This window comes from Pseudorca crassidens, chromosome 3, assembly GCF_039906515.1.
Source record: "Pseudorca crassidens isolate mPseCra1 chromosome 3, mPseCra1.hap1, whole genome shotgun sequence".
In the NCBI taxonomy this organism is placed as follows: domain Eukaryota; kingdom Metazoa; phylum Chordata; class Mammalia; order Artiodactyla; family Delphinidae; genus Pseudorca; species Pseudorca crassidens.
Window position 1 is genome coordinate 162618066 of NC_090298.1, and position 24321 is coordinate 162642386.

The window sequence follows — 24321 nt, forward strand, 5'->3', positions numbered from 1 at the left end:
TGAAATCCTTGTGCCTCTCCTCGAGGATCTTTCTTGGGCACAGACATCCTATGGGTAGTCCTTTAGGTAGAGTTTCTTCTTTGGAATCGTTCCTGGGTGTTCTCTCCTGTAATCACTTCCCCTCCCTGGGTTTGTCACCCTGGAAAGATTTATTCATGTATGTGAGCCTCAGTTATTCAAAAAATTAAAATTTATGTAAGCAGTGGAGCTTGAACGATAGCATTTTCCAAAGAGGCAAGAAATAGGTGAGTTTCAGAAAAAAGAAAATATTCTTGTATTACATTGCATTAAAAATTCTTGCTTCTTTTTTCTTCCCTCCCTGAGCAGGCGTAGTAATATCCTGAGGTCTGTTCTTTTTGTTTTGGGTTTTTTTTGGGGGGGGCGGGGGGTTGTTCAAATGCAATTCCAGGGCTTAGGCTTGAGGTGTTCAAGTACAGTTTTTTTTAAATTTTTATTGAAATATAGTTGATTTACAATGTGTTAGTTTCAGATGTACAGTCAAGTGATTCGGTCATATATATACATATATACGTGTATATTTATATGTGAATATATGTATATATACTTTTTAGATGCTTTTCTATTACAGGTTATTGATATTGAGTATAGTTCCCTGTGCTATACAGTAGGTCCTTGTTAGTTATCTGTATAGTAGTTATCTTATATATAGTAGTGTGTATATTTTAATCCCAAACTCCTAATTTACCCCCCCATTATGTTTTTATAAAACAATTTCTTGCTGTGGAAATAATTAATTAATATCATTATTTTATGAGAGTAATAGATACTTATGCGTTTTCTTGTTGAACTGGAAAAAAACCTTACAATTTTCCCCTCCTTTCTACATAAACACTAGGTTTGTGTGATTTTGGTAGATTCTTCAGCCACTGGGGTCATTTAAAATAGCATCTTGTGGTCCAAAGCAATGTGACTGGGAGCAGAGAGGCCTGAGGTCAGTGACTCAAGGTGAGGCCCCCTTGAGGCTGCAAAGGGAAGTATTTGAAGGCCCAGCTGGTTCTTCCTGGAGAGCCCAGCAGGTGTCCTACCTGCTCACACCCACCATGGAAGGAGCCTTTAATCTAAGAGAAGCTACAGAGCCCTGGAAAGCTGGGGATAACAACTGCACATGGCGGAAAGGGTTTGGGGGGAGATGGGATGGTGATGCCCCTTTTGAGGTTGTAACCGTGGTTCCCGCGGGTCTGTTTCTAGGTATAGGCTGGAGTTGTTGGGTTTTTTTTTTAATATAAATTTATTTATTTATTTTTTGGCTGAGTTGGGTCTTTGTTGCTGCGTGTGGTCTTTCTCTAGTTGCTGCAAGCAGGGGCTACTCTTCGTTGTGGTGCACGGGCTTCTCATTGCGGTGGCTTCTCTTGTTGTGGAGCACGGGCTCTAGGCATGTGGGCTTCAGTAGTTGTGGCTTGCGGGCTCTAGAGTGCAGGCTCAGTAGTTGTGGCGCATGGGCTTAGTTGCTCCACGGCATGTGGGATCTTCCCGGCCCAGGACTCAAACCCTTGTCCCCTGCATTGGCAGGCGGTTTCTTAACCACTGCGCCACCAGGGAAGCCCTAGGTTGGAGTTTTACATCCACAGTGTAGCTGCACTCAGAGTGTAATTTGTTTACATTGAGAAAGTCTGTGACAGGAGTTCTGTGTCCTGGGTTAGGGGTCATGAATTTGGGAGTTCTTTTGGGTCAGAATCTTAAATTGAATTCTACTGAGAGTTTTCTCACTGTGGGAATGGAAGCCTGAAAAAGGGAGTGGTTCCATTATTCCCCAGGGAGAGGAGGGCGTGTGGCGCTCCCAGAGTCCATCCCTGTGGTTGCTCAGGTGCCCCCACCCTCCTTCACCAGGGACTGACCTGGTCCAGCGGTTCTATCTCAACCAGGAGAGGCTAGTGGGTGTTAAACTTTCAAACAGGCTCCTTCTGTCCTGTGAGACGCTGACTGCTTATCTGTGCTGATTCCAATATTTGTGTCTCTTTCCTCTGGATTCTTTTATCCATTGAATAGTGCAGCCCTTTGGCTGTAGTTTCCCTTAGCACTTTGTAATTAATTCCCTGTGTGGGAAATAACATTTTTAGTTTCTTGGGCTTAAAGAAAAATCTCAGTTGATTGAGAGATACGATGTCAGTAAGGCAAGAAAATTGTGGAACTAAATAGAATTTTTGTTCCTTTTAGGGAAGAGAACCTCAAGATGTGAGATGAATGTGTTTACGTTTTCAGGTATGTGTTTCATTTTACATCAGTGTTTGTGCATGTCCTTAGAGAAAATTGAAATTTAAAAGGCAGGGAACTCCCTGGCAGTCCAGTGGTTAGGACTCGTGGCTTTCACTGCTGGTTCAATCCCTGGTCAAGGAAATAAGATCCTGCAAGCCGTGCAGCACAGCCAAGAAAAAAAAAAAGCTAAAGCAATTGATGTAAGGACAGCTAATCAAAGCTTACATACATCTTTGAAAATTCTACTGCATTTAAAGAACTAAACCCAAACCCCTGTTGCATTATAATGTTATATTGATTTCTGAAAATACCACCCTCCCCCATGTGAGATATAGGGAAGGGACAAACTAGGATACACCTTGTCATTTTAGTTAGCAAGGGATTTGAAAATTATGGTTTATACTTTTGTAACCATTAGTGTTCAAAGGAATTAGATCGTAACAATAGTTTCCTATGTACAAAAGTTAAAATTAAAGCAAGACTATTAAATAGTAACACGGGGTGTATATACTTTGCTTATTTTCAAGAAACCTGTGAGATACAAAAGCCTAACTTAAGCAAAGTCACTGCCCACCTATCCTGGTCCCCTCCAGCATTGTTACTCCAGCCACTGCAAATACACAGTTTTAATCATTTCTTGAGCTTCCTGTTAATGTTTCTTTATATAAAAACAAGCCATTGTGAATTCCTATTTTTCATACCCAAGTTTGTCCTTATAATGAGTAGTCAGACTCCACATTTTTGAAACTTGATTGTAGTTGGTATACAATGTTGTGTTAATTTTTGCTGTACAGCAAAGTGATTCAGTTATACATATATACATTCTTTTTCATATTCTTTTCCGTTATGGTTTATCACAGGATATTGAATATAGTTCCCTGTGTTACACAGTAGGACCTTGTTGTTTATCCATTCTATATATCACAGTTTGCATCTGCTCATCCCACATTCCCAGTCCTTCCCTCCCCCAGCCCCCCCCCCCCCGCCCCCTTCGCAACCACAAGTCTGTTCTCTGTGTTTGTACAGACTCCACGTTTTTTGATGTTTACCGACAGCTTACGCCTCCCTTCTCTCTTCCCCTTGTGTCCACGCCCGGAAAAGCCGATAACAAAGTCTGTAGTCCTCTGGCATTAGTTTCACATTCCAGCCACACAAGCCCCTGTCTGTGTGCAGAACTCTTATCCTGGCCCAACCCCTGACAAAGATTCTTTGCTTGACCAGAGAATCGTTGGTTCTGACCCTAAACCTTCTCCTGGGCCTATCTGTGTAGTTCCTCATGAAATCCAGTTTTACCAGAAACCCTGCTGCGTCAGTTAAACCGAATTCCCCAGCTGCCCATGTCTGATTGCCTTCTGTATCTGATTGGGTTCCTGCACTCCTGCCATTGCTCAGGTGACTTCAGTAAGAATCCTGTTAGGTCAGTTTATCCAGACCCACCAATCCCTGGTTTTTCTTTTAGTAATTTTCCATCCACTGACGCCCCCCACCCTGCTCTCTGGCCATGAATTCCCACTTCCACGTGCTGTATTCAGAGTTGAGCCTAGTCTCATTTCCCCCTGGCTGTGAAATCCCATTGCAGTGGTCTCTGTACCTGTCCCAGGGGTTCTGGATAAAATCTGCTTTACCTCTTTGACAAGTGTCACTGAATATTTTTCCTTTAACATCCCCTAGCCGTGATAAAGATCCAGGCCAGGCTCCTTTCCTTGCTTTCTGGAGCCTTCTCAGAGCTGCTTGAGGGGCCAGCCCTGCCCTCCCCCCAAGAGCGCAATTACGTGGGTCATAGACCTTTTTTTTTGGCCCTACCGGGTGGCATGCGGGATCCTAGTTCCCTGACCAGGGATCGAACCTATGCCCCCTGCACTGGGAGAGCAGAGCCTTAACCACTGGACCACCAGGGAAGTCCCGGTCATAGGCTTTTTCCTACCCTGAGTGTGTGTGTGTGTGTGTTTGCATGACACACCAGCATCAGTCTCAACATGGAAATCACACCTCTGCAGGTGGCAAGAACAGTTGGTGTGGTGAGCAGCCTGGCCAGAAATGACCACCACCCGTGGGTCTGTCTTCTCTTGCTCTGACTCGCTCACCTGCTGTGTTGTCTTGTGGCAGCCGGGGCTGTGGGCTGCTAGGTGCCAGGGACCTCGTGCTGTGAGCTGTGCTGCCTGTGTTGCATTGTTGACCATACGAAGCCTCAGTTTTAGATTCAGCAGAGAGTTGGCAGTTTCAAGAATTCCTAGGCTTTGGGGAGCAGCAGTATGGGATTGGCACCCTCCTTGTATTAGTCCTGGGTTGATATCTTTGCCAGGATTTATCTGTGTGTTAGAGTGAAGCTGTGACAGAGGCAGGCTTGGCCCCGACATACCCCAGTGAGGGTGAGAGAGAGAGAGAGACTATGCCCTGTGCAAGAGGTGGCTCCACTGAGTGTTGCTCTTGAAAGAACAGTCATTTAAAAAGACAGAAAAAGAGAAGAGAGGGGGAAAGACAGCCAATAGATGGCAGGCTGAATCCGCCCTCCTAATACCAGGGGGCGCACCAGGACCCCTAAGTACCTCTGCTGCTGCCCCTGTCTCTACTGCAACAAAGCTCCTGACCGTCAGAGTTACAGGGGGCAACACCCATGGCATCCTTGTGGCACAGCCAAGGGATTAGTTCAAACTGACCTAAACCTGCGGTCCTTAAACCCTATAAAGCAACCTGTTGTCCTGGAGGAGACCCCTATTCCTCATGGCATTAATGTGAGGCCCTCTGGAGGGAAAAATTTTATAAATACCAGGGTAGAGAGGTCACCCTCTCCCCCGAAGTATATACAGTGACTGAAAAACTAAAACAGGGAAGGACAGGAGAGAGGAAATAAGTGAAAAAATACTGAAACAAAGGTCCACAATTTAACCCAACTGGAAATCTAAAATACAGTAAAAGAATTTACACAACAGAAAAGATAAAGGGGCACTGTTTGGTTTCTGGGGCCTCTACAACATAGTTTCTGAATTAATTTTGTCATCTGCTATATTGCATTGATTCACAAACCTTCATGCAAATAATACTGGGTCTCGGGCTTCCCTGGTGGCGCAGTGGTTGAGAGTCTGCCTGCCGATGCAGGGGACACGGGTTCGTGCCCCGGTCCGGGAAGATCCCACATGCCGCGGAGCGGCTGGGCCCGTGAGCCGTGGCCGCTGAGCCTGCGCGTCCGGAGCCTGTGCTCCACAACGGGAGAGGCCACAACAGTGAGAGGCCCACGTATCGCAAAAAATAATAATAGTAATACTGGGTCTCACGATACAGTTATATTAGGATCCCACTAAACTTAAGCAAGGTAAGATAATTTCTAAGATGATCTAAGATTCCCAATAATCTTAGAGGAGTTACTGGATATAAAATAGGGGACAGTGCTCGCTTCGGCAGCACATATACTAAAATTGGAATGATACAGAGACTAACATGGCCCCTGTGCAGGGATGACACGCAAATTCGTGAAGCTTTCCATATTTAAAAAAGAAATTATCAAAGCTATAAGACCCACTGATAGACAGTAAACTTTACTATGTTAATAAAAACTACATGTGCTATATCGCACATTTTAAAAATATTTTGATAACTGTATTTCTACATAATTTGTTTCCTTTATAATTCTATGTATTTTTTGCAGTAAAAACATTATTCCAAAAATATAACTATAAAAAAAATAAAATAGGAGACAAATAAGCATGTCTCACCTTAACCATCAGCCAACTTGCCTAAAGACCCCACGGTCATAGGATTCATTTGTCCTAAAGTATCCTATAGTGAACAGGAAAGCTCTGAACTAATGATTCACAAATTAAAATTAAATAATTTTTTAAAATAAATTTATTTATTTATTTATTTTTGACTGCTTTGGGTCTTCGTTGCTGCACGTGGGCTTTCTCTAGTTGCAACAAGTGGGGACTACTCTTCATTGTGGTGTGTGGGCTTCTCATTGCAGTGGCTTCTCATTGTGGAGCACGGGCTCTAGGCACACGGGCTTTGGTAGTTGTGGCACACGGACTCAGTAGTTGTGGCATGCTGGCTCAGTACTTGTGGCTCGCGGGCTCTAGAACGCAGGCTCAGTACTTGTGTGCATGGGCTTAGTTGCTCCACGGCATGTGGGATCTTCTTGGACCAGGGCTTGAACCCGTGTCCCCTGCATTGGCAGGCAGATTCTTAACCACTGCGCCACCAGGGAAGTCCTTAAATAATGTTTTTGCCAATTCCAAATTGGCTTGACAAAATGGGACCCCACAGATTTATCCCCCAGGTAAATAATATGTGCCAAAGTAAATTAAACAGGGCTTTGAAGGATTGAAAACCATTACAAAAAATTATTTCGCGAAGAGGTGATTACTTGCAGTACTTCTCCTTTACATAGCTGAATTTGGCCTGTTCTAAAACATGAAAAGAAGGAATGGCACTTGGTACAACCACTGTGGAAAACATTATGGAGGTTCCTTAAAAAACTAAAAGTAGAACTAACATATGATCCAGCAACCCCATTCCTGGGCATATATCTGGAGAAAATCATAATTCAAAAAGATACGTGCATCCCAGTGTTCGTTGCAGCACTATTTACAGTAGCCAAGCCATGGAAGCAATCTAAATGTCTATCAACAGAGGAATGGATAAAGAAGATGTGGTACGTATATACAATGGAATATTGCTTAGCCATAAAAAAAGAATGAAATAATGCCATTTGCAGCAACATGCATGGACCTAGAGATTGTCATACTGAGTGAAGTAAGTCAGACAGAGAAAGACAAATGTCATAATTTAAAAAAAGATACAAATGGAATCTAATTTTTTAAAAAATGATACAAATGAACTTATTTACCAAACAGAAACAGACTTACAGATATTGAAAGCAAATTTATGTTTACCAAAGGGGAAACGTTGGGGGGAGGGATAAATCCGGAGCTTGGGATTTACATACACTTCTATATGTAAGACAGATAACCAACAAGGACCTACTGTATAGCACAGGGAGCTCTACTCAATATTGTGTGATAACCTATATGAGAAAAGACTCTGAAAAAGAATGAATATATCATATGTATAATTGAATCACCTTGCTATGCACCTGAAACTAACACAACGTTGTAAATCAACTATACTCCAGTAAAATTAAAAAAAAAAAAAAGGAATGAATGATACCTCACAGTGGATTACCTTGAGTTTGTGGTCTCACCACACAAACCCCTGTACCCAGTCCCCAACATTGTGGAAATTACTGACTCTGTCCAATCAGCAGCTGGTAAATATCGTGCTCCCACAGATTTGGTTAAGTCTGTTGTGTTCAGTCCCTGTTTCAGCAGTCTCTCAGCTTCAGTTGGCCTTCACCTCTTAAGGGATGTGATGCACTTTTAACTGGTTAACCTTAGGGAACTTGAACACCATTGTCACTGCACACAGTCTCTGCAGGCAGGATGTGAGCTGTATCGACCTTGCTCTGGGAGCACAGGTATGACATTACATTAATGACATTCTCCTCTGAGGAAGTTCATTTGGGGACATACAGATACTGAAAAAAGGAGCTCCTGGCAAGTGGATGGGTCATTAGCCCATCCATAAATAAGGCCCTGACACTGGTTAAATTCTTAAGAATTACATGGTAAACAAGGGGCTGTTCCCTCCTTGACACCATGAAGAAATAGCTGTTGTCCCTCTTAGCACTCACAGCATCTCCTAGGTTGTTTTGGTGTTTGGAAGGCAACATATTCTTTCCTTACAAACTTTACTTCTATGCAAGAAACTCCCCTCCTTGGCCCACACTTTGTGACATTAGAGCTGTAATTACCACCAGGTACTGAGCTCTCCTGAAAACAGAGGATCTCCTCCACCCTGAAAACAGCCCCCCATAAGCTCAGCACAGGCTACTGAGACCTCCTTGAGACATGATGGAGCCCTCTGGCACAGCCTGCCTGCAGGAGGGGGCACCCACCCCCTCAGTCCCTTTCTAGATGCCACAGTTCTGGAAGAGGTCTCTTCACCATTCACTATGTTACCTATAGGTTTGTCATGTATGGTTTTTATTATGTTGAGGTATATTCGTTCTATACCTAAGTTGCTTAGAGTTTTTATCATGAAAGGATGTTAAATTTTGTCAAATGCTTTTTCTGCGTCTGTTGAGGTGATCATATAATTTTTTCCCTTTATTTAGTTAATTTAGTGTAACACATTTATTGATTTGCGTATGTGGAACCATCCTTGCATCCCAGGGATAAATCCAACTTGATCATGTTGTATAAGCCTTCTAATGTGCTGTGAATTTGGTTTCTTTTATTTTGTAGAGGATTTTTACATCTATGTTCATCAGGGGTATTGGCTTGTTATTTTCTATTCTTGTAGTGTCCTTGTCTGGCTTTGGTATCGGTGATGCTGGCCTCATAAAATGAGTTTGGAAGTGTTCCCTTCTCTCCAAGTTGTTGCAAGAGTTTGAGAAGAATTGATATTAATTCTTCTTTAAATCTTTGGTATAATTCAGCAGTGAAGCCATCTGGTCCTGGACTTTTCTTTGTTGGGAGGCTTTTGATTACTGATTCAACCACCTTACTCCTTATTTAGCGGTTCAGATTTTCTGTTTTCGTCATCCAGTCACAGTAGGTTGTATGTTTATAAGAATTTATCTAATATCTCTAAATCAGGGATCCCCACCCCCCAGGCCACGAACTGATATGGGTCCGTGGCCTGTTAGGAACCGGGCCGCACAGCAGGAGGTGAGCGGCAGGCAAGCGAGCGAAGCTCCATCTGTATTTACAGCTGCTCCGCATTGCTCACATTACTGCCTGAGCTCCGCCTCCTGTCAGCATTATGGTGAGTTGTATAATTAGTTCATTATGTATTACAATGTAATAATAATAGAAATAAAGTGCACAATAAATGTAATGCGCTTGAATCATCCTGAAACCATCCCCCCCCCGCCCCCAGTCCGTGGAGAAATTGTCTTCCATGAAACCGGTCCCTGGTGCCAAAAAGGGTGGGAACCGCTGCTCTAGGTTATCCAATTTATTAGCATATAACTGTTCATAGTAATTTTTTATGATCCCTTATATTCCTGTTGTACCCCATATAATTTATCCCGTTTCATTTCTGATTTTATTAATTTGAATCTTTTCTTGTTTTTCTTAGTCTAGCTAATGGTTTGTCTTTTCAAACAACCAATTCTTAGTTACTTTGACTAGTTTTATACTTTCATGTGTTTTCACGTTACTAATTAGCATCCTTTCATTTCAGTTTGAGGAAATCCCTATAGCATTTCTTGTAAAGCAGGTGTAGTGGTGGTGAACTCCCTCAGCTTTTGTTTGTTTGCGAAGTCTTTGTTTCCTCCATTTCTGAAGGACGGCTTTGGTGAGTAAAGCTTTCTTGGTTGGCAGTTTCTTTCTTTCAGCTCTTTGCATATGTCATGCCACTCTCTTATGGCCTCACGGTTTCTGCTGAGAAATTTGTTGATAGTCTATTGGGGTTCCCTTTATGTGATGTATCACTTTCCTCCTGTTACTTTCAAAATTCTCTTTCTTTGATTTTTAATAATTCGATTATAATGCATCTTTATGAAGTCTTCTTTGGGTTTAACCTGTTTAGGATATTTGAGCTTTAGGTACCTGGATGTCCATATCTTTCCCATTATTTGGGAAGTTTCCAGTCATCATTTCTTTAAATAGGCTTTCTACCCTTCTCCTTATAGACATTCCATAATGTGTATATTATTTCTTTTGCTGGTGTCCCCTAATTCCCATAAGCTTTCTTCATTCCTTTTCATCCTTTTTTTCTTCCTCTTTTCTCCTCTAACTGAATAATTTCAAATGAACAGTCTTCAAGTTCACAGATTCTTTTATCTGATTGATCAAGTCAGTTCTCGAAGCTGTATTTCATTTTTCAATTCATTTATTGTATTCTTCAGCACCAGAATTTCTGTTTGGTTCTTTGTGATTTCTATCTATCGGTCAAACATCTCCTTTTGTTCATGTATTGTTTATTTTCTTGAGTTGACTGTATGTATTCTTATGAAGCTCCCTGAGCTTCCTTTGAACAATTATCTTAAATTCTTCATTAGGCAATTTCTAGACCTCCATTTCTGTGGAATAGGTTACCAGAAAATTATTGAGTTTCCTTGTTGTCATTTTTCTGTGTATGTGTGTGTGTGTGTGTGTGTGTTCATTCCTTGAGGTTTTGCATTGCTGTGTTCGCATGTGAAGGAGCAGTCAATTCCTCCACTGACTGGTTTTGGGAAAGAAACACTTTTCACCAGTCAGCCCAGCTGGGAATTCTGTGATTCTGTCAGACCTTATCTATGAACGCACCCACCTCACACCTCTTGTTCCCTCTTTAGCAGGAATTCTTAAGATTGTATGCCTTCGTTTGTTTTTTTGTTTTTCTTGTCTGCACCCCTCGGCATACAGGATCTTAGTTCCCCAGCCAGGGATTGAACCTGTGCCCCCTGCAGTGGAAGCGTGGAGTCCTAACCACTGGACCACCAGGGAATTCCCTGTATGCCTTCTGTTGATCCCTCACAACCAGGCGGGGTAGTGAGAGCCTCCCATTTGTTTTCCTGAGATGTAGTCCTCTGAAATGCTTGTCTTCTTCCAATCCCACTGAGTTGAGCCAGCTGAATGCATGTGCTTACGAGACAGGGGAGGGGCTTTCCCTCGCTGTCTGGAGTACATACATGGAGCTGGCTATGGATGGGGTGGGAGGGTGGGGGAGTCAGGTGCGCAGAGCATTGGGTGTGCCCATGCACCGGACAGGAGTGCCTGCAGACATCACATCCCAAGTGGCTGAAATGCAAGCCTCCTGATGGAGTCTGTGAGGGACTAGTAGGATCTGCAGCCATTTGTTGTGTTCTGAGCCTTGATTTCTGTGGGTCCTTGCAACTCTTCCCTGCTCCCAGCCCTCCAGCTGTCCTGACTCCCTTAGTATTCTCCCTTAGTATTCTTGGTGAGATGAGAAATCACTGAGCCTCTTGGGCAGCATCTCACACCACTCGGGAAGCCAAGTGCTCAGTCACTACACTCTCACTTTCCCATGGGAGGAATCCTGGGCCAAAGAGAACTCTTAGCATCAAGCTATGCCACCTTTGGGGAGGAATGAGACTGTTCTTTGTACTTTTCTTGTGGTGTCTGTTCTCAGATTTTTTTGCTCCACTGGTGTGCTGGAAATTCTCCACTGGGCTCCCTGACTTCCACAAAGGTACTCTCATCCTTGACTGGTTGTCAAAATCAGTGCACTGTGGGGAGATGACAGTAGAAAATTCCTCTTCCACCATCCTGTTGATGTCACTCTCTTATGGACCCAAGTGTTATTTAAAAGCGTGTTGTTTAATCTCCAAGTATTTGGGAGTTTTCCAACTATCTCTCTGTTACTGATTTCTAGATTAATACCATTGTGGTCTGCAAGCATATCTTGTATGATCTCTCTCTTTTCAAATTTAAGGGGAATTTTGTGTCCCAGAATGTGGTCTGTCTTGGTGAATGTTCCATATGATCTGGAGAAGAATGTGTATTCTGCTGTGTTTGGATGAAGTATTGCATGGATTTCAATTAAATCCACTTGTTGGATTGTGCTGTTTAATTTAACTATGTCCTTCCTGCTGGAACTCTTAATTACTGATGAGGGCATGTGAAGTCTCCAACTATAATGGTGAATTCATCTACTTCTCCTTGCCGTTCTAGTATTTTTTTCCTCGTATATTTTGCCCTGTGTTGTTATGCATGTAGACATTAAGTATTGCTATATCCTCTTGGAAAATTGACACTTTGGGCTTTTTGTTTTGGTTTTTTTTTCATGGGGTGGGGGTGGGCACAGCAAGCAGCTTGTGGGATCTTAGTTCCCTGACCAGGGATTGAACCCAGGGCCACAGCAGTGGAAGTGCCGAGTCCTAACCACTGGACCACCAGGGAATTCCCGACACTGAACATTATGTAATGTTCCTCGTTATCAGTGTGAGTTTTCCTTGCTCTGAAGTCTGCTTTGTCTGAAATTAATATAGCTATGCCATGTCATTTGCAGCAACATGGATGGACCTAGAGATTATCATACTAAGCGAAGTACGTCAGAAAGAGAAAGACAAATACCATATGATCTCACTTATATGTGGAATCTAAAATATGACACAAATGAACATACTAAACAAAAACAGACTCACAGATACAGAGAACAGACTGGTTGCCAGGGGGGTCAGTGGGAAGGAAGGATTGGGAGTTTGGGATTAGCAGATGCAAACTATTATATATAGGATAGATAAACAACAAGGTCCTACTGTATAGCATAGGAAACTATATTCAAAATCCTGTAATAAACCATAATGGAAAAGAATATGAAAAAGAATATATATGTATAACTGAGTCATTTTGCTGTACAGCAGAAATTAAACACAGCACTCTAAATCGACTATATACTTCAGTAAAATTAAAAGAAATATATATGTGGCTATGCCAGTTCTCTTTTGTTTAGTGTTGGCATGGTATATCCTTCTCCACCCTTTACTTTTTTTTTTTTTTTTTTTGGCTGCACCGGATCTTAGCTGTGGCATGCTTGATCTTTAGTTGCAGCATGCGGGCTCTTAGCTGCGCCACATGGGCTTCTTCACTGCAGCATGGGATGCGGGATCTAGTTCCCTGACTAGGGATCGAACCCAGGTCCCCTGCACTGGGAGCACAGAGTCTTACCCACTGGACGACCAGAGAGGATCTTAAAGAAGGTCCTTACTTTTAATTTATCTGTGTCTTTATATCTAAACTGATTCTTGCAGACAACATATAATTGTTATTTTGTTATTCACTTGACAATTTCTGTCTTTCATTTCTTGTATTTAGACCATTGATGTTTAAGGTGATTATTGATAGAGTGGATCAATATCTACCATATTTCTACTCTTTTCTGTTTGTTACCTTTGTTCTTTGTTTCTTCATTCTCTTCCACCTTTCTTCTTTCTCTACCTTTTATTGAGCATTTTATGTGGTTCCATTTTTTTCTCCTCTTTTAGCTTACTATTATACATTTTTCAGTAGTTGCCCATGAGTTTGCAATATACATTTACAACTAACCTTGTCCTGTCTGAAGTAACAGTATACCATCACTTCAGTGGATGTACAGTTTTCTCATAACAGAGTATTCCAATTCCTCCTCCCTGCCCTTGTACCATTGCTATCATTCATTTCATTTAACCGTAAGCTATAATTACTTGCTATAAGCTATAATTATATAGTTGCTGTTATGATTTTGAACAGTGTTTTCTGTCAGAATACATAAAAATAACAGAAATAAATCATTTTATTTTACCTTCATTTATTCCTTCTCTAACACTCTTCCTTTCTTCATCATTACCTTCTTCCTGACAAATTTTTTTTTAATGTTTATTTATTTATTTGGCTGCACTGGGTCTTAGTTGCGGCATGTGGGATCTTCATTGTGGCATGCAGGATCTTTAGTTGCAGCATGCAGGTTCTTAGTTGCAGCATGTGGGATCTAGTTCCCAGACCAGGGATCGAACCCCGGGCCCCCTGCATTGGGAGCATGGAGTTCTTAACCACTGGACCCCCAGGAAAGTCCCTGACAAATTTCTTTTAACAGTTTTTGCAAAGCAGGTGTGCTGATAACAAATTCCCTTGATCTTTGTTTGTCTCAGAAAGTCTTGATTTCTCTCTCACTTTGGAAGGATAATTTTGCTTGACACAGAATTCTAGTTGGGTGGTTTTTCTTTCAGCACTTTATTTCACGAAACTCTCTTCCTGCTTACATGGTTTCTTAAAGAAGTTTGATTTCATTCTTATCCTCGTTTTTCTATACCTAATATTTTCTCACTCTACCTTCTTTTAAGATGTTCTCTTTGTCTTTGATTTTTCTCAAGTTTGAATATGGTATTTCTAGATGTGCATTTTTCAGTTTTTAATCTCATTTCTCTGAGCTTTCTGGATCTGTGGTTTGGTGACTGTCATTAATTTTGGGAAAATCTCAGTCCCCATAAGCTTCACTTATTCTGTTCCCTTCTTTCTTCTCTTTCATGTATTCCCATCATGTGTATGTTACACTTTTTATAATTGTCTCAAAGTTCATGGATTTCTGTTCCCTTTTTTGTTCTTTCATCTCTTTGCATTTTAGTTTTGGAAGGTTCTCTTGACATTTCCTCAAACTCAGTGATTCTTTCCTCACATGTTTCCATTGTGTTGATGTGCCCTCACCCCCATCCTGCCAAAGGAATAATTCATTTCTGTGCTTTTGGGTTTTATTTCTTGTATTTCCCTTTTGGTTCTTTCTCAAGTGTTTCCATATTCGCGTACGTGACCTATCTGTACTTGCACGCCACCCACTATTTCTTTGGTTTTTTTTTTTATTATTTTGGCCATGCCCTGCAGCATGTGGGATCTTAGCTCCCCGGCCAGGGATCAAACCTGCACCCCCTGCATTGGAAGCGTGGAGTCTTAACCACCAGACCACCAGGGAAGTCCCTCATCCACTATTTCTGTTCGAGTCCTTAGCATATTCATCATGGTTGCTTCAAATTTCTGGTCTGATAATTCCAGCATACCCGCTACATCTGAATTAGTTTCTTTTCCTTGTCCTATTGTTATCGAATCAGGGCCCGCTGCTCGCAGCTTACAAAATCAAATTCACAAATGTTGATAGAAAGGAAAGTTGTCTTTGATTAATCAGAGTGCCGGCAATCCAGGAAGATGGTGGACCCAAAAAACCACCTCCCAAGGGCCTGCTCGGCCATGAAAGTTTTAAAGGGAAAGAGGGAAGTAATCTCAATCATTGAAATAGGGGGTCACAGTCATCACTGCCCCCCACTGCATGCAGGTTCATCGACTTGTGATCTTCCTCCAGATGTTAATCACACAGTTTGTTCACGAGATTACCGAAAGGGAAGCTAGGGAAGAGATCTGGTCATCTGTTAATTACTTATTCTACTTACTCATTTCTACTTCTTTGAACCAACAGGCTAGGCAAGGTGTTGTGTGATGAAAGGATTTGAAAGGTGTGCTTGGGCGGGAGATGAGTAGAGCATGGGGGTGCCTGGTTTAAAAGTTAGTTACATTACAACTTTGCTACAGTGACAAGGAAAGGGACTTCCTGCTGAGGGCAGTTTCCTGCGAAGAGCTGCTTACACTGTCTCCTGAAGGTGTGTTTTTTAAGTCTTTTCTTGTGCCTTCGAATTTTTTGTTGAATACTGGACGTGATGTAGTGTGAAAAGGAACTGAGGTAAATAGACCTTAATGTGAGGCTTTTTGTTTATCTGACTAGCCTTAGGCTGTATCGACTATTTGTTGTAGCTGTCCGGGGTGAAGTACCCTCAGGTGTCCTTGCTTTTGTCTCCCATGTCACCTCTGGGGTACTGTAGAGACTTGTAAGTGAGTTCTGAAACATACTGTTCTTTCTGTGTTTCCCACTGTGATGAAACAGGCGTCTGCTTGGTGTAGTGGCATGTTGTGGGTGGAGAGGAAATGTTCTAGCGTCCCATGATTTGGTCTCAGTATTTTAATGAGTGTGTGTCCTTGGGCTGTGACCTTCTGTGGTATGATAAAAATGTTTGGTCTTTGTCCACAGATCTTATCAAAGATCTCCTAAGGCCCTTGGACTTTCTGAGTGATGAGAGCATCTTATGTTGTAATGAGGCAACTGCTTCCAGGCCCCCAAGATGGCTTCAGGGTATGGGTCGGTCACCAGGAAGACCAAGCTTTGATTAGAGGCTTAGAATGTTCAGCCCAGTTCCCAGCCTCTGGGGAGGAAAGAGGGACTGGAGATTGAGTTATTCACCAGTGGTCGACATGAGGGAACTCCATGGAAACCCCTAAACCTCGGGATTCAGAGAAATCTGAGTTGGTGAACACATCACCATGCTGGGAGGCTGTCATTCCAGGAGAGGGCATGGAAGCTCCCTACCCCCCGACCACCACTTTGCCCTGTGCACCCTTCACATTTGGCTATTCCTGACTTGTATCTTTTACAGTAAACTGGTAATAATAAGTAGTGCTTTTCTGATAGCTCTTCTAGCCAATTAACAAAGATGAGGTATTGTCCAGGGAACCTCTGAATTTGTAGCGGGCCATGCAGAAATGTGTGTAACCTGCCCACTGCCCTGTTTGCAGCTGGCATCTGACATGGGGGCAGTCTTACAGGATTGAACCTGTAAACCGTGGAGTCTGATGTTAACTCGGATTAGTTTGTGTTAGACTTGAATTGAATTGCAGGACACCCAGTTGGTGCTGGAGAGTTGGCATAGTTTTGGAAAACATACCAAGTATTTGCTGAGAGGTCAGGCAGAAAGGCTAGAGGGGACTCCAGTTGCCTATTTCCCACCCCTCATGTCATTTAGGCACTGGTAGAATCCCAGTTGGTTAGCCTCTAATGAAGCAGATCCTTTTGAGGACAGGACTTGTTAAGAAGAGTGGAATTTTGTGGGCATATTTCAAAATGGCTATTTTTCAGTCTCTCTGCAGTTTTGGAGACAGCACTTTGCCCTGTGACCTCAGTTCTTTGATAGATATAAGAAGAGTCATTGATTTTTTCAGTTTGCTTTTTACAAAAAGTTTGTTGAGGATGAGACTGTTACCTTTTAAGCTCCTTATCTGCCAGATCAGAGGTCTCTGGCTCCATCTTTTAATGTTTGACTGCTGATATGTTGGGAAAACTCAGTATTTTTCCTGAATAGAGAAAATCCAGTTCTTCCTGCCTGTGTTTCTCCTTTACTTTTACCCAGAACACTTCACTCTTGACACTTTTGGTCACCAAATATGTGAGGGCCTCCCCCCACAATAAGTAAATTCTCTGTGACACCAGTGGGGTGTCCTACAACTTAACTGAATCCTATCACTGTCTGCCTGGAGACAGCTTCAGATTACACAGGTTAAGGGCTAAGTCCCACGAGGCAGCCACTCCTGCCCCCCAACTTCAGATGCCAATCACAAGGAGTAGGTCCCCAGGTTACTCACAACTTCTGTCTAACTTGGCTACAAATCAGGGGTTCCCACAACCCCCTCCTTGGGTTCTGTTTGCTAGAGCGGCTCACAGAACTCAGAGAAACACTTAATTTACATTTCCCAGTTTATTAAATGATATGATAAAGGATACAAGTGAAGAGCCAGATGAAGTGATACAAAGGGTGAGGTCTGGGAGGGTCCGTGTGAAGTTGGGGTGCATCACCCTCCCCCATATGGATGTGCTCACCAACCTGGAAGCTCTCTGAACCCCATACCCTTGGGATACCCTTGGGATTTTACGGAGGTTTCCTCACGTAGGCATGATTGATTATTAACTTCATTTCCAGGCCCTATTCCCTCTCTGGAGGATGAGGGTGTTGGGCTGAAAATTCCAAGCTCCTTATCATGGCTTGCTCTTTCTGGTGACCAGCCCCCACCCAGCAGCTATCCAGGAGCCCACCCAGAGTCGCTTCAGCGCAACAAGAGTTGTTCCTAGTGCTCTTATCCTTTAGGAATTTACAAGCTTTTAGGAGCTGGGTGCCAGTAACCAGGGGCAGAGACCAGTATATATATTTTCCATTATTTGACAGTTGACAACTTTAGAGTCTTACCCCTCCTTCTTCCCTTTGTGCCCCACATCTGTACAGGGTGATAAGAAAGGCTGTGTGTGAACCTCCACCTTAGCCCAGCCCCTGACCTCAGTTTAAAAAACCCAGGCCAGGCTCCCTTCCTTGTTCTCAATCCATTTCCCACCGGCTTGAGAGGCCCGCCCTGCTCTCCCCAGAGACCTCAGTTTCAGAAGTAACTAACCCTTTCATATATTCTTGGTAGGTGTGTGTTAGTCTCCACTACTCAACCAACGCTTGCAGTTGGAGGGGGGGCGGTGTCGAGGGTCCACCTGTCTCCGAAGGTTATAGAAAAGGTAACATGGTATATATATTGCAATACACTGCACTTATTTGCTCTATTGATAAATCCTCCAGACCTTTTCATAGCAATACCTTTTGTTTTTAAAAACTACATATGATGATGCGTTTATGGAACCCATTCTTTCCCAACGGACAGTTGGCTTCTTGCTGATTTTTCTGCCAAAACCGTGAGTGAAAACTCAGATTGCCACATTATAGGACAAACTAACATACAAAAATTATGTTTGTTTCCAAACTTAATTACTGCTTGAAATTTTTATCAGCAAATATATTCAGAAAAGAATATACAAAATATTTTGTGGCAAGATTTATTGATAATTGAAACACCTTTGGAATCTTCATGAAGATTCATAAATGGCCTGTGGGCAGTGGTGAGAGTGTCCTGACGTTCCCATCCCTCACTCATCTCGGTCCTGCCCCATACATGACGGTGGTTGTGATTCTTTGTTTATCCTTCATACCTTCGCTATCTGTCATTTTTCACTCAGCAGTGGTCTTTCAGTTTTGCCTCCTTTGACCTTTCAACAAACAAGGAATTACACTGAAAAGGTTTTCCGGTGGTTTCTCTTTCTCAGTGTTTCACACATGCTAGTGTTTGAGGTTTCAGGGCTGGTCTAGGACTGCGGGGTTCATCCTCCCACCAGAGCCAAGTGCCCCTGAGGCCGGCGGGCTTTTAAAGTACCAAATGAGTGGGGGTAGGTAGGGATGGATGGGCGTCTCTCACAGGAAATCGTCAAAGATAAAAGTGGAGCCAGACTCATTTCATATGGTGAGGTCACTTTTAAGTCTCCGTGTCTGTGAAGAAGTGTCACAGTTCCGTGAGGGCCTCGCGGCCTTATGGTTCAGTGCAGTGTCCGTGGGGGGGACAGTTCTGGGCCCCTGCCAGGACAAGGTCGGCGCAAAGACGAGAACTCCGGCCTCCTGTCACTCAGGCACGGGAGGCAGGGCCTTGCGAACTGTCCAATCAGGGGAGTCGCTGGTTACGTACGTGTGGGCGCCAGCGGGCGACGCTCCAGTGACGTGCGTGGGTGGCGTGGACTGCTTGCTCATTCTCATTTGCTCCCGCTGTGCAGCACGTCCCCGCTCGATGCCCTTAAAGGGCTCTGGTGGCTCCGCGGCATCCTCTGTCGCTGAGACCTGCACTTGCCGCGGCAGTTGTGGGGTGGACGACAGGGAAGCCGAGAAACCGAAAAATGGTGAGTTGGGGAGCCTGGTGTTGGGAGACGGGGGCGGAGGGACCAGTTGGAACTGGCCGTTGTGGGACCCGGGCCTCCCCGCGGTCAACTCCGGACCTGCGGACCCGAGTCCACAGCCGGCGCGGCAGGCAGCGTTGGGGCTCGGCCGGCAGTCGGGACCCAGGGCGGCCTCTCTGCTCACTGCAGTGGCCAGGTCTACTCCAGATTGTGTGGTGTCCACGGGGAGGGTGATCAGGGGACAATCGTGACTCAGTATCCGGGGTTCCTGCGTTGGAGGAGCTGTGGTCTTTGGGGTCCCCAGTCCCTCCTTTCTCCCCGGGGTGGGGGGACTCATTTCCCCCTCACTTTCCCAAATTTTGAGAAACATGGTCACAAATCCACGACCCTGTTCTTGTACCCTAGATCTTCCCAGGGCAGGCAGTAAATGCCTAGATTTCCAGATCTTTCCCCACGTTCCCAAACGCCATCTTCCCCTCTCCAGTGCATAGCTTCATCATTAACTATTTGTCTTCCACGGTGCATTTCAGACTACGCAGTATTTTAATTGTATCATTTCTCCACAGAGCCATGAATGGCTCTTTTTAAAGATTCATTTTTTTGTCTGTGTGTATTTTCCATGAGAAGAAATCAGAGACTAACCACCTGGAACTACATTGTATAAGTCTTGCGCTTCCCCCCCAGGACCTTTGCTGGGCACAGACATCCTGTTTGAGCCCTTTGGGTGGAGGTTCCTCTTTGGAGACTCCTGGGTAATCTTTTTATCATAGTTCCAGGTCAGCCTTGCCCCTCCCTGAGTTTGTGACTTTATTCACTTTAAGTCTCGGTTTTTGGTAACTGTAAATGTATTTAATCAATAGATCTTGAAAGAGAGTATAAAATATTTCCGAAGGGGAAGAAAGAGGTGAATTTCAGAAAAAATAAAACAAAATATTCTGTTATACCATTCCATTAGTTAAAATTTTTCTTTTTTTTGGTCCCATGAGTGACTGCATGTAACATTCGAGATCTGTTTTTTTCTTTTCTTCAATAATGATTATTTCCAAACAGTTTCTTGCCATGGAAATAATAATTAACTGACATTTATTTTCAGAAAGGAATAGACATTTGTGTGTTTTGTTCTTGAACTAGAAAAATGCCTTACAATTTTCTTCCTTCCTTTACATATAAATCCTGGTTTAGAATGGTTGTGCTGGATTATTCAAACACTGGGTTTGTGTCATTTAAAATATCAGTGGTGTCCAAGGCAACAACAGTGGGGAACCGAGACCTGTGGTCAGTATTTCTAAGCTAAGGCCCCCTTAAGCCTGCAAAGGGAAGTACTCAGAGGACCAGTTGTTCTTGCTGGGGAGCCTCCCCCTGTAAGTGTCCTACCTGCTTGCACCCACTGTGGAAGGAGTCTTTATAGGAAGAGAAGATACAGATCCCTGAAAAGCTGGGGATGCACCTGTGATGGTGGGTGGGGGGTGGGGAGTGATGCCCTTTCTGAAGCTATAACTGTGATTTTCTTGGTGCCTGTTTTGAGATACAGGTTTGAGTCGCTTTTGCAGTGTAGGTGCACTCAGAGTAATATGAGTACATTGAGAAAGTCTGTGAAGGTCATGTGTTCTGTGTCCTGGACAAGAGTTTATGAGTTTTGGAGTACATTTCAGTTAGAACTTTAAATTGAATCTGGCCAAGAGTTTTCTCACTTGTAAGAATTGAAGCCTGAGAAGGGAGCATTTGCATTATGTTGGAGCCTCCAGAGTTTATTTCTATGGCTGCTCAGGTGTCCTTACCCTCCATCACCAGGGACTGACACACTCTAGGGGTTGTATCCCCACAGGGGGAGTCTGGACCTCAAGCTTGGAAATCTGGGTTTCCTTCTGAACTGTAGGGAAACAGCCTGCTTATCTCACTGATTGAAATATTTGCCTTTCTTTCCTTGTATATGTTTATATATCGAATATTGCAGCTCTTAACTCTAGTTTCCCTTAATGGTTTGTGATATAATTTACTGTGTGAGTGTATAATATTTATAGGTCTCAGGCTTTAAATGTATGTTGATTGAGAGACATAGTGGGAGTAAGGCCAAGAATTTTGGAACCAAACAGAGTATTTGTTCCTTTTAGGCAAGAGATCCTCAAGATATGAGATGGGTGTATTTGAGTTCTCAGATGGTTTTTACATTTGTAAGTCAGTTTTTGTATGTGCATGTCCTTAGAGAGCTTTGAAATTTTAAGTGCTGCAATATTACTGAAGCAAATGAATTCCTTTAATTGATAATGAGGAAAACTATTCAAAACTTACCTAAGTCATTGAAAATCCTAGTATATTTAATGGATTAGACCCAAATTCCTAGTGCATTACACATTACTTATTTCTGAAATAACCCCCAGAGTGAGATATAAGGAGAAACTATGATGCCTCTCTTGTAATTTTAGTTAGAAGGAGATATGAAACTTTTCACTTTTTATGCTTTTTATAAGTGTTAAATGTTTAAAGGAGTAAATCTTAGCATGGTTTCCTCCATAGAAAAGTAAAAAATAAGTTAAAATTAAAAATTAAAAGCAAGTTAATTAAAAGTAAAGGCTGTTAAATAGAAAAATATGGTTTATGCAGATTACTCAGTTAATCTTAAATAATCATGCGAAGGTTAGGAAAAGGCTGTTAAGATAAGAAGGTCTAGGGCTTCCCTGGTGGCACAGTGGTTGAGAGTCTGCCTGCCGATGCAGGGGACACGGGTTCGTGCCCCGGTCCGGGAAGATCCCACATGCCGCGGAGCGGCTGGGCCCGTGAGCCGTGGCCGCTGAGCCTGTGCTCCGCAACGGGAGAGGCCACAACAGTGAGAGGCCCGCGTACCGCAAAAAAAAAAAAGATCTAAAGTAGACTCACTCCAGAACACCCTGGCCCCTCAAGTGCTCTTGGTTCAGCCACCCCCAATAACCAGTATTGATCATTTCTTGAGCATCTTGATTTGGTGTTTTCTTTATCAAAAAGGAAGCAATTGTGGGCTTCCCTGGTGGGGCAGTGGTTGAGAGTCCGCCTGCCGATGCAGGGGACACGGGTTCGTGCCCCGGTCTGGGAGGATCCCACATGCCGCGGAGCGTCTGGGCCGGTGAGCCATGGCCGCTGGGCCTGCGCGTCCAGAGCCTGTGCTCGGCAACAGGAGAGGCCCGCGTACCGCAAAAAAAAAAAAGAAAAAAAAAAAAAGGAAGCAATTGCAAATGCATATCTTTCTTTTTGTTTTTTGGCCACACCACACGGCTTGTGGGATCTTAGCTCCCCGACAGGGATTGAACCTGTGCCCCCCTGCAGTGGAAGCGTGAAGTCTTAACCTCTGGACTGCCAGGGAAGTCCCCAGACTCCGCATTTTTTGATGTTTGCTCACAGTTATAGCCTCACCAATCTGTTAAAATAACAAGAATTCAACTAAATAAATGTTAAAGGTCTTATTGGCTTTATTAAGTGATTGGTGGTGAATTGGACAGCATCGCATCTAGCAAGTAGAGAGGTGTCCAGATGGAAGGCTTAGATGGGCAGAAGGGGGAAGAGGTAAGGAAAGAGTGGATTATCTCATCTTTCTTTGAGGGACAGAAAAAAACCTATGCGGGGACTTCCTTGGTGGTCCAGTGGTTAAGACTCAGTGCTCCCAATGCAGTGGCCCTGGGCTCAATCCCTGGTCGGGGAACTAGATCCCACATGCCACAACTAAGAGTTCACATGCTGCAACGAAGATCTGGCGTGCTGCAACTAAGACCCAGCGCAGCCAAATAAATACATATTTTTTTAAAAAAGGAAAAACCTATGTGGCAGATTACCTCGTTGGTGTTGACCAGAAAATTCCAGATTGGTTAAGATGACATTCCTAGGGGAGGTCGTATTTGCAGTTAGGTTAGGTATTAAGTCTTGGTTTGGTGACATGGGCTTAGCACAAATGACTCCATCTGGGGCCTACTGTTTCTTTTTAACACCTCCCTCTTCCCCTTGTGCCCTGACCTGGACAAGCTGATGAGAAGTCTAGGTGGCCTCTCTTCTAGAGGTGGCAGGGTGTTCCAGCCACACAAGCTTCTGCCCTTGGGCAAGAATTTTTGCCTCGGTCCCACCCTCCACCCACAGTGAGTGAACACAGGGACCAGGCTCCTTTTCTTGGTTTGTGAAGCCATTTCAGAGCTACATGAGAGGCCAGGCCTGCTCTCCCCCAGACCTCTCTTCCATGAGTCGTCACCCTTTTCTTATCCTCTTGGTGGGTGTGTACTACACCGGTGACAGCCTCAGCCACACCTCTGCAGGTGACCATAGCAGCTGGCACTGTGAGCGGCATGGCCACACATGATCACCACCTGTCTGTCTTCTCCAGCTCTGACTCAGCTCACCTGCTCTGCTGTCTGGTGGCGGCCGGCGCTGTGGGCTGCTGGGTGCTGGGGAGCTGGAGCTGTGAGCTGTGCTGCCCTGTGTTGCATTGTTGACCATACCAGGACTCAGTTCTGTGTTCAGCCGAGCAGAATTGTCAGTTTTAAGAACTCCTAGGCATTTGGGAGCAGCAGTATGGGATTGGAGCTCTCCTTAAATTAGTCTTGGGCCAGTGTGTTTGCTGGGATTTATCTGCATGTTACAGTGAAGCTGTGCTAGTGCCTGGGTTGGACCCAACATGTAAGGCACAGGTGGGAAAGAGAGACAGTAGCCTGTGCAAGAGCTGGGCTAGTTGGGTGGTAGTTCCTGACAGAGCAGTTACTGGAGAGAAAAGAGAGGGGGAAAGGCAGTCATTAGATGGTGGCTGAGTCCCCACTCGTAATTCCAGAGAATTCCCCAGGACCCTTGAGTTCTGCTGCTGCCTTTATTGCAACAGAGATCCTGACCTTCAGGGTTACAGGGGACAACACCATGGCACCCATGTGGCACAACCAAGGGATTCCTTCAAACCTGATTTAAGCCCAAGTTCCTTATACTTTATAAAGCAGCCAGATATCATAGAGGAGGCCTGTGACCCTGATAGCACTGATGTGTGAGGCTCTCCAGAAGTAGAGTTTATAAATACCAGAGGATACCCCCTCCCCCGAAGTATTCAATATAACCAGTGACTAA

At 43.8% G+C, this 24321-nt stretch overlaps 1 protein-coding gene and 2 non-coding genes across 4 annotated transcripts in view; 2 read left to right on the forward strand and 1 right to left on the reverse strand.

Annotated features, from left to right (window-relative positions):
- LOC137222339 (zinc finger protein 791-like) overlaps positions 1 to 24321 on the forward strand; it is a 50424-nt gene that overhangs the window by 1763 nt on the left and 24340 nt on the right. Inside the window, exon 2 of one of the 2 annotated variants that reach the window (XM_067733409.1) lies at positions 2176 to 2220. In XM_067733409.1, coding sequence (XP_067589510.1) covers positions 2203 to 2220 — 18 coding nt within the window. In that variant the 5' untranslated portion in view covers positions 2176 to 2202. Of the gene's footprint in view, positions 1 to 2175; positions 2221 to 19103; positions 19261 to 24321 lie in introns of those variants that run through there. The other variant, XM_067733410.1, reaches the window with a different exon arrangement.
- Positions 5598 to 5701, forward strand: LOC137222831 (U6 spliceosomal RNA). The gene has a single exon (XR_010942622.1). It is a non-coding gene; the product is annotated as a U6 spliceosomal RNA (small nuclear RNA).
- On the reverse strand, positions 12044 to 12116 carry TRNAG-UCC (transfer RNA glycine (anticodon UCC)). Its single transcript has one exon. It is a non-coding gene; the product is annotated as a tRNA-Gly (tRNA).